The 10839-nt window shown below is 47.3% G+C and overlaps 1 protein-coding gene across 5 annotated transcripts; it reads right to left on the minus strand.

Annotated features, from left to right (window-relative positions):
• Positions 1–5552: 5552 nt before the first annotated feature.
• LOC109871630 (coiled-coil domain-containing protein 18-like) lies at positions 5553–10414 on the minus strand. Of its 5 annotated transcripts, none has more exons than XR_004205750.1 (4): positions 9791–10414; positions 9370–9583; positions 6993–7062; positions 5553–6043 (listed from the first exon to the last, which is right to left on the minus strand). XR_004205750.1 is itself a non-coding variant. In XM_031806722.1 (3 exons), exons 1-3 carry the CDS (start codon positions 9906–9908, stop codon positions 5824–5826), a joined length of 552 nt encoding a protein of 183 aa, XP_031662582.1. In that variant the 5' UTR covers positions 9909–10414; the 3' UTR covers positions 5553–5823. The 5 variants fall into 5 exon arrangements, 3 of the variants coding, with proteins under 3 accessions (XP_031662582.1, XP_031662585.1, XP_031662583.1); XR_004205749.1 differs by having other exon boundaries at positions 6993–7467; XM_031806722.1 differs by lacking the exon at positions 6993–7062.
• Positions 10415–10839: the final 425 nt, after the last annotated feature.

Below are 10839 nucleotides of genomic sequence, written 5' to 3' on the forward strand. Positions count from 1 at the left end.
AGGGCCCAAAACACTGACCCACCCAAAACACAGGGCCCAAAACACTGACCCACCCAAAACACAGGGCCCAAAACACTGACCCACCCAAAACACAGGGCCCAAAACACTGACCAACCCAAAACACAGGGCCCAAAACACTGACCCACCCAAAACACAGGGTAACACGGTCCGGAGCACAAAAACACCTACGACACAAACATGAACACAAAATAATCCCGCACAATAAAGGGCGGGTTTCACACGCTTAAATAGGGAAGCAAATGAAGAAAACACAAATCGGAACAAGTGCAACTAATAAGATAAAACTAACAGAAAAAAGGGGTGGGTGGCGGCTAGTAGGCCGGTGACGATGACTGCCGAGCACCGCCCGAACAGGCGGGGGAGCCAACTTCGGCGGGAGTCGTGACAGTACCCCCGCCTCGAGGGCGACCTGGAGGGAGAGGTGCCGGGCGATCCGGGGGGAGGCGGTGGAAGTCTCTCAGGAGTGAAGGGTCCAAAATGTCCCCCACCGGTACCCAGCACCTCTCCTCCGGACCGTACCCCTCCCAGTCCACGGGGTACTGTAGGCCCCTCACCCGGCATCTCGAGTCCAGAATGGTACGTACTGTGTACGCCGGGGACCCCTCGATGTCTAGAGGGACCTCAGGCACCTCGCCTTCTTGTAGGGGACCAGCCACCACCGGCCTGAGGAGAGACACATGAAACGAGGGGTTAATACGATAATAAGTAGGAAGTTGTAACCTATAACACACCTCGTTTATCCTCCCCAGGACTTTAAATGGCCCCACACACTGCGGCCCCAGCTTCCAGCAGGGCAGGCAGAGGGGCAGGTTTCTGGTCTAGAGCCAGACCCGGTCCCCCGGTGCGAACACGGGGGCCTCACTGCGGTGCTGGTCAGCGCTCTTCTTCTGCCACTCCCCAGCCAGTCTCAACGATTCCTGGACGGCTTTCCAGGTGTCCTTTGAGCGCTGCACCCATTCCTCCACCGCAGGAGCTTCGGTCTGGCTCTGATGCCATGGGGCCAGGACCGGCTGGTAGCCCAACACACACTGGAGGGGAGACATGTTAGTCGAAGAGTGGCGAAGGGAGTTCTGAGCGAGCTCTGCCCAAAGAACATACCTCGCCCACTCACCTGGCCGGTCCCGCAATACGACCGCAGAAACCTGCCCACATCCTGGTTTACTCGCTCCACCTGCCCATTACTCTCGGGGTGGAAACCCAAGGTCAAGCTGACCGAGACCCCAGCCTCTCCATAAACACCCTTCAAACTCTGGACGTGAACTGGGGACCCCGATCAGAGACGATGTCCTCAGGCACCCCGTAGTGCTGGAAGACATGGGTAAACAGGGCCTCCGCAGTCTGCAGGGCCGTAGGGAGACCGGGCAACGGGATGAGACGGCAGGACGACCAGGATCGTGGTACTTCCCTAGGACTTTGCCCCCTCAAGCCAATGTCTCCACACCTTCAGAGCCTTGACTACAGCTAACAACTCCCTGTCCCCCACATCATAGTTTTGCTTTGGTCGCGCGCCCGAGTGCTGAGACAGCACGGCCCCTACCCCAGCCTTGGACGCGTCCACCTCCACTATGAACGCTAAAGAGGGTTCCGGATGTTGGTGAACATCTCCTTCAGATGATTGAAAGCTCTACCCGCCTCCGCTGACCAGCGCAAGCGCGCCGGTCCTCCCTTCAGCAGTGAGGTAATGGGTGCAGCCACCTAACCAAAACCCCGGATAAACATCCGGGAGTAATTGGCAAACCCTAAAAACCGCTGCACCTCTTTTACCGTGGTCGGAGTCTGCCAATTACACACGGCTGGAACGCGGTCACACTCCATCACCACCCCGGAGGTGGAAATGCGATAACCCAAGGAAGGAAACGGCTTGTTTGGAGAACACACATTTCTCAGCCTTGACATACAGGTCATGCTCCAGCAGTCGCCCAAGTACCTTACGCACCAGAGACACGTGTCATCGATGTACACTACCACTCCCTGCCCGTGCAGGTCTCGGAGAATCTCGTCTCTGAAAGATTGGAAGACGGCTGGAGCATTCTTCAACCCATATGGAATGACGAGGTACTCATAATGGCCAGGTGTAGTACTAAAGGCGTTTTTCCACTCATCTCCTCCCCGGATACGCACCAGGTTATACGCACTCCTCAGGTCCAGTTTTGTGAAGAAACGTTCCCTGTGAAATGATTCCACCGCTGTAGCGATGAGAGGTAGTGGGTAACCAAACCCACTGTGATGGAATTTAGACCTCTATAATAAATGCACGGACGCAGACCTCCGCAGACTTCTTTTTCTTCACAAAAAAGAAGCTCGAGGAGACGGGTGACGTGGAGGGCCGAATGTACCCCTGCCCCAGAGATTCAGTGACATATGTCTCCAGAGCCACTGTCTCCTCCTGGGACAATGGGTACACGTGACTCCGAGGAAGTGCAGCGTTCTCCAGGTTTATCACACAGTCCCCTCAACGATGGGGTGGTAATTGGGTCGCCTTCTTCTTACAGAAGGCGATAGCCAAATCGGCATATTCAGAGAAAATGCGCACAGTGGAAACCTGGTCTGGACTCTCCACCGTAGTCGCACCTACGGAAACTCCTATACACCTGCCTGACCACTCCTCTGACCACCCCCGAAGAGCCCCCCGGCTCCATGAAATAACTGGGTTGTGATAAGCTAGCCAAGGAATTCCCAGCACCACTGTAAATGCAGGTGAATCGATAAGGAAGAGACTAATCCGCTCCTTATGACCCCCCTGCGTTACCAGGTCCAGTGGCACCGTGGCCTCCCTGACCAGCCCTGACCTTAATGGTCGGCTATCTAAGGAGTGCATGAGAAAAGGTTGGTCTAATGATACCAGGGGAATCCCTAGTCTTAGCACGAGCCCATGATCCATGAACTTCCCAGCTGCGCCTGAATCGACTAGCGCCTTATGCTGTAGAGAGGGAGAAAACCCAGGGAAAGAGGTTAGCACAAACATATGGCTCACAGGAAGCTCTGGGTGAGTCTGATGCGGACTCACCTGGGGTGAACGAGTAGTGCTCCGCCTGCCCTCCCGACTCCCAGACGAGCTCCTCCAGCACTGGTCGGCTGTGTGTCCTCGCCGACCACAACTAGTGCAAGAGGAAACTCCTCGATGCAGCCCCTCCTAACTCCATGAGGATGGGAGCAGGAGGGCCTGGGGGTGGAATCAACAGGTCTTGTTCCGGATGCCCGCGGGGAGCCAGCAGGTTGTCCAGACGAATGGACATGTCCATCAGTTCATCCAATGAGATGGTGGTGTCCCGACACGCTAGTTCCCTGCGGACGTCCTCCCTGAGGCTACAACGGAAGTGGTCCATCAAAGCCCTGTCGTTCCACCCCGCTCATGCGGCCAAGGTCCGGAACTCCATGGCAAAGTCCTGCACGCTCCTCGTCTCCTGTCGCAACTTCGGCGGGAGTCATGACACTAAGTGCACAGTTCTGAGTAAAAGGTGAAATAAATAGCACCTGAAATAAAAATCAAAAAGGCCCGAGTCAGATGAAACCAAAATATTGTTGCGGTTTGTTGCTGATGCCAATCTTGCAGTCAAGTGATTGAAATACAAAAACAATTGTCTTTCGAGACTATGTTGCATAGGCGGCTTTAAGAACTGAAATCAGTTTTATTTGTTTAAGTAAAAAGGTCCATGAGATTTTTGCATTCAATGTTCGCACTGATCAAAGTCATAAAATATAACCGCACAGAAGGAAGAAATTTAAGGAACAAAGTCCTTTTTAAGAGGTTCATAAATGTAACTGTAGATATCTAAAAGTACAATGATTGCATATTTTTTTAAATGCAGCAAAAATGTTTATCTTCAGAACATATATTGTAAAACACAAGTAAAAACGTGGGTACATTACTCAACCTTTCAAATGTAACAAGGCCTAACGGTACCAGTTACCACATACACATGAATTCAGTCACTAACGTTCTTTTACACAAGCTCAGCCCTCAAAGCAAATTCTACCAGTAATTAATAATGCATTAGAAAAAGTCTGAGTAAAACCTTGACATAGTGTAGATTTGGACTAGAACACAGTGAAATTAATACTATTCATAGTGAGATGATTTGCAGAACATTAGAGGCTAGAGGTTACACGCTTTCAGCTGCCAAAGACAGAAAAGAGAAACTTCATATCTCTAAGTGATTTTATGAGCCTGGGTACAACGGGTTCAGGAGAATTGTTGAGAACAGGCTGAACTTGATACAGTATGTGCAATGAAATCCAAATCGTAAAAAAATGAACTGTCTCACTAGACACTCGAGGCATAAAAATGTAGAAAAGTAAAGTTATATAATAATTCATAATAAACAATAATAATAAACGGGTTTGCAGCAGCACAACATCATCTCTGTTGTTTGAGTCCCTCTCGAACATCAACTACTCGCAAACACTTTCAACATATCAGGTCAGGTGCAAAGACACTCAAACACCATTAGGCTGTTCATTAGGCTGTTCATATACCACAAACCCCTGAGGTGCCCCCTTTTATACTGATAACAAGTTCAAACAGGTGCCATTAATAAAGGTAACGAGTGGAGGACAGAGGAGCCTTTTAAAGAAGAAGTTGCAGGTCTGTGAGAGCCAGAAATCTTGCTTGTTTGTAGGTGACCAAATACTTATTTTCCACCATAATTTGCAAATAAATTCATAAAAAATCCTACAATGTGAATTTCTGGATTTTTTTTCTCACATTTTGTCTGTCATAGTTGAAGTGTACCTGTAATGAAAATTACAGGCCTCTCATCTTTTTAAGTGGGAGAACTTGCACAATTGGTGGCTGACTAAATACTTGTTTGCCCCACTGTAAGATAAGTGGTGATTACAGAAATAAAGAGAACAGGTGGGAAAAAGAGAGAAACAAAGTGAAAGAGGAACTGTGGAATAGATTTGATATCCAAGAGCAGAACAGTAGAGATAGAGAGAGACAGAGGGAACTGAGGAGAAAGACAAAGATAGTGACTGTGTGAAAGACTGACTGACTGACAAAGAAAGAAAACAAGAGAGCGAGAGAGACAGCAACAGAGAGAGAAAGAGAGACAGACATAGACAGCAACAGAGAAAGAGACAGCAACAGAGAGAGAAATAGAGAGACAGCAACAGAGAGAGAAAGAGACAGAGACAGCAACAGAGCGAGAAAGAGAGAGAGAAACAGCAACAGAGAGAGAAAGAGAGAGAGAGACAGACAGAGACAGCAACATAGAGAGAAAGAGAGACAGACAGAGACAACAACAGAGAGACGGAGACAGACAGAGACAGCAACAGAGAGAAAGACAGAGACAGCAACAGAGAAAGAGAGAGACAGCAACAGAGAGAGAAAGAGAGAGACAACAGAGAGAGAAAGAGAGATGGAGAAAGACAGCAACAGAGAGAGAAAGACAGAGAGAGAAAGAGAGAGACAGCAACAGAGAGAGAACGAGAGAGACAGCAACAGAGAGAGAAAGAGAGAGACAGCAACAGAGAGAGAAAGAGAGAGACAACAACAGAGAGAGAGACAGACAGAGACGGCAACAGAGAGAAAAAGAGAGACGGAGACAGACAGAGACAGCAACAGAGAGAGAAAGAGACTGACTGAAACAAAGAGAGAGAGAAAACGACTGACAGACACTACAAAGACCGTTGTTGGGCCCTGTTGTACCTGCCGTTCTCTCTCCTCCAGCTGCAGAGAGGAGACAGTGGCTTGCAGTCTGACCTCTGCCTGAACCACACACCTGTGCCTCCTATAGAAGACAACACACAGGTCATCTTCTAGCCATAGTAAAATTGACAGAAATACCACACTTCTTTGTGTTATAGATACAACACAGAATGCATGGTTTCATTTGGGTATTGTCCTTTTATAAACAGCAACAAAATGAAGGTTTCGCCTTGCCCCTGGCATGTTGGGTGATGCTTTCCATCGCTCTGCACAGGCTCTCCCAGCGAGTGTATCCTGCAGCTCCCCAGCCATCCTCTGGAGTTCTTGTGTTGTTCTCTCCCGAGACACAGGTGCTGGCTCTGCTGCAGAGTCCTGGAGCAATAGGTCAAAGGTCAGTTAGAGGGTGCCTACTCCTAGATGGTCAAATCAGATATCTGAAGCTGATCTGGGACCAGTTTATGGTTTCAGATGGTTCTGAAAGGTAACTGAAGACTGAACTCCATGAAATGATGTTATGATGTTACTGGTGGTGTTTTGTCAGAACAATACTTCAGGTACGCAACCATCAATCTCTCCCTCCATCCATCAGTATAATAATACCATAACTCATCTCTCCCTCCATTCATCAGTATAATAATACCATAACTCATCTCTCCCTCCATCCATCAGTATAATAATACCATAACTCATCTCTCCCTCCATCCATCAGTATAATAATACCATAACTCATCTCTCCCTCCATTCATCAGTATAATAGTACCATAACTCATCTCTCCCTCCATCCATCAGTATAATAATACCATAACTCATCTCTCCCTCCATCCATCAGTATAATAATACCATAACTCACCTCTCCCTCCATCCATCAGTATAATAATACCATAAATCATCTCTCCCTCCAGCAGTACAATAATACCATAACTCATCTCTCCCTCATCAGTATAATAATACCATAAATCATCTCTCCCTCCATCTATCAGTATAATAATACCATAACTCATCTCTCCCTCCATTCATCAGTATAATAGTACCATAACTCATCTCTCCCTCCATCCATCAGTATAATAATACCATAACTCATCTCTCCCTCCATCCATCAGTATAATAATACCATAACTCACCTCTCCCTCCATCCATCAGTATAATAATACCATAAATCATCTCTCCCTCCAGCAGTACAATAATACCATAACTCATCTCTCCCTCATCAGTATAATACCATAACTCATCTCTCCCTCATCAGTATAATAATACCATAAATCATCTCTCCCTCCATCTATCAGTATAATAATACCATAACTCATCTTTCCCTCTCTCATACCTTCCTAAGAATCCTCCTTCCCTTGTAGTTGTGCTTTTAGCAGGTCTAACCTGTCACTCAAAAACTCCACCTGTAGAGACAAAACATGAGGTGATAGTCAACAGCTCTTCACATTTATCACTATACCAGAATGGAGAGTATGTGGTTTCCAGGGTCAACAGCTCTTCACATTTATCACTATACCAGAATGGAGAGTATGTGGTTTCCAGGGCCAACAGCTCTTCACATTTATCACTATACCAGAATGGAGAGTATGTGGTTTCCAGGGCCAACAGCTCTTCACATTTATCACTATACCAGAATGGAGAGTATGTGGTTTCCAGGGCCAACAACAACTCCAAATGAGTGTAATGTGGCCTTTATGATGTCTGTCTCAGTCTTTAACCTCTTTCTCTGGTCCAGTCTGCTGTAGGGACTGACCCTTTTTGTCTATCTCCAGGGTATGGTCTCTGATGACCACGTCCAATTGGCCCAGCTGAGGAAGAGGAGGGAGACACACACAGAGAGAGAAAGGCCTTATTTCTTATAATTCCATCCATTAAGACTTTGGCCATTCAAATTAAATATACTATGGCGTGCCACACAGTTAATGTTGCCTCACACACACCCGGTGGATCTGAAGGCATGTCATGTGGAGCTGGGGAACCTACCCAGAAGCACCGGCACAACTGTGAAATCACACACGCGCACTCAAGATCTCATCTGATCACACCTGAGTAAAGGGCATTTTGTTTCACACAAACGAGGGAATCAAAGGAAAACTACTTGCGACTGTAATGCAGAGATGTTGTGTGCGTTTGAGATGAACTGCATCGCAGTCCGAGTCACTGATCAACAAATCACCTTGCATCCTAAATAACTAGTCAGTGTGTAATCTCAGTTAACCCATAACAAAAAATCTCACACAATTTGGTCAGATGTTCATGTTTAGGTAGTTCTGTCCAGGAGAGATGAATCAGTGTGTGACCCAGATAAGTGATTCTGATCCCCTCAGACAGCCTGTACTCAGTCACAGAACGTAGTCTTTTTGACGCCTTTAGTTTAACTTCAATACTACTGCATCCATGCCTGAGGGGAGGAGTTACAGCACAGTAGCTGTTCAATAGGATTTTACAGATCTACAGGTGTTGCTGTAGTTGTCATTATGTTTGAATGAGAGACGATCCACGTGTATACATGTCAAAGCTTCACAATAATCCCCATGACATAAACCCGGTTAGAGCGTGCCCTTTGACAGTTGGTGACACTGTCAACTTGTCAAGTCATGTTGGCTGGGGGACAACTGTGTATTTGACAAAGATGTTTACCAAAGATGAAGTGGCTGGTTGGTATCAAACAGAGGGCATTAACTCCATACCAGACAGACAAGAGTGATATTGTATTTGGAATGGAGAACAGGACTTCAAATGTAATATCCTGTTCTGTGTCTCTATGTACACAAAGAGACCATGTGTATCAAATGGTTTATGACTCATCACGGGTGCTTGATATCCGTGTGTGTGTGTGTGTGTGTGTGTGTGTCCAAAGCAACTGCTCTTTGTTCTCCGACACTGCGACAAAGCCTCAAAAGAATACACACTTTATACTTTCTAAAAACAATACATTCTGAAATATGTAATACAAATAGAATGATCCATATAATGAATGACAGAGTCCAACTCAGCCTGCCACTGTATAGTGCAGTTAGCCTCCTCCTCTTGAAACGGAGGCTTTCCCTTGATGATGATGATGATCACGTCAGGATTCAGTGTAAATAGGAGCTACGTTTTCAGCATTGCACCTAATTCTCAACAAATAAGTTATGCACAGTACGTAATATGTACTTAAAAAAAATAGTATATACATACTACACATATCATATTTTCTTTTTTATGTAGTAAAAAGTCACAGTAAAAAGACAAACAAGGTCCTCCAAAATCAATGATTATTAAATCTGACCAAAGAATGTTTTCATTTTGTTAAAACCAAAACAAAAACGCAGGACTTTGGATCCAGTCTTCCCAAATCGGTCTGTCAACGAAGTCGCAGACACAAATCCACAGCGCTCGGCAGGTCAGCGGTTGCCATGGTTACACTGTCCATAGACAGCACGTGTTACTTCCGGTGTGCTGGCAGCGCTTCTTCAATGAAATGTGTAATGAAATAGGTTTTAGAAATTAAATACCTTCACCTTCAAATTGCCATGCAGTCATTTTATTACATTTTCCCCTGACCGTACTTGGGGAGGGGGACTTTTGTCTGTTTGGAGATGATTTTGTTTAAGAAGCATTTCCTAAAGGTTTGAGGGGAAACCTGTCTTCTTCAATGAAGCAACAAATGGAGACCACCGGTCATGGTGTGTGTGTGTGTGTGTCGGGCGGTTGGCAGAGAGGCTCACCTGAGCTCGGCGGACAGTTTCTCCAATGAAATCTGTCGTTCATCTGCGCCAAGCTGCGTGGCCTGTAACAGGTCTCTCAGCTCCTGTAGTTTCTCTAGGGTGTCGTGCATCTCATCGCGCACCTCCTGTAGCTGTCCCTCCAGATCCTTCACATGCTGCACAGAGGTCCGCCTGTCCTCCTCACAGCAGTGGAGCTTCTCCTCCAAGTCCACAACTGAAGGGGGGAGGAGAAGGGGAGGAGAAGGGGAGGAGAAGGGGAAGAGAAGGGGAGGAGAAGGGGAGGAGAGGGTTTCCACAATGAAGGTTCTTTGTTCAGTTCAGTTTTAGAATCACAGAAGTCTAAAGGAAATGGGCCCTAATGAATGAAGAAATGAAGAAAAAAGGAAGGATCTAAAATACCCCCGCCCCCCCAGTGTCCTACCCGTGTCGTTCTTCTCCTCCAGTAGGCCCTGGGTCTTCTGCAGGGTCTCCTCCACGTAGCTGAGCTGGGAGGAATTCATACTGGTGTCTCTTCGCAGCCTCTGCAGCTCCTGCTCCATGGATGACAGCTCCCCACGACACGTATTTATCTCAGACGACAGCTGACTGGAACACACACACACACGTTAGTAGGCATATCCTCACACAGATCAAATCAAATACACTGTCACAGACATGCAGATATCACACCGGGAACTCACACACATTCTAGACACCCTCCATCTGGCGTCCACCTAACAGTGCACAACCGTGCCCCCATAATGCTACTGCACTACCCGCAAAAAACTCAGGATCTGTAGGACCTGGGACCAAATTAAAGTACTAACTGAGTAACTTAAAACTAGAATACTGAGTAACTTAAGTACTAACTGACAAGTGTTAGAAGCATCTTCCATCCCCTGTATAGACTACTACATAGAAGAAGCAAAAGTGCTCCTCTATTCTCCGCTGTTAAACTCCACCCTGAGCACAGAAAACTCACTCTTCCTAGGAACGATGCTTCAGAGAGCAGAGCGCTGTATATATATATATATACCCCATGAGAGTAGAGTGTGGGGGGAGGAGATAGGGTGTGGGGGGGGGGGCATGAGGGGGAGGAGATGGGGGGGGGTTAGAGGAGGAGATGGGAGGTTAGAGGAGGAGATGGGGGGTTGGGGAGGAGATGGGGGTTAGGGGAGGAGATGGGGGTTAGGGGAGGAGATGGGAGGTTAGAGGGGGGAGGTGGGAGGTTAGAGGGGGGAGATGGGAGGTTAGGGGAGGAGATGGGAGGTTGGAGGGGGGAGATGGGAGGTTAGGGGAGGAGATGGGGGGTTGGGGGAGGAGATGGGGGGTTAGGGGAGGAGATGGGACACAATAAGAACACTGGTTGTGGAGGCACTAGAGTCATGGGGCTGTCTCTTTCTGTCAGCTCCTCAGGGGATAATAATATCTCTCCCTCTCCCTCTCTCTTTGTTATAGGGTAGGAGCTGCTCTGTCTGACTGAACTCAAAT

This window comes from Oncorhynchus kisutch, linkage group LG27 (assembly GCF_002021735.2).
Source record: "Oncorhynchus kisutch isolate 150728-3 linkage group LG27, Okis_V2, whole genome shotgun sequence".
In the NCBI taxonomy this organism is placed as follows: Eukaryota; Metazoa; Chordata; class Actinopteri; order Salmoniformes; family Salmonidae; genus Oncorhynchus; species Oncorhynchus kisutch.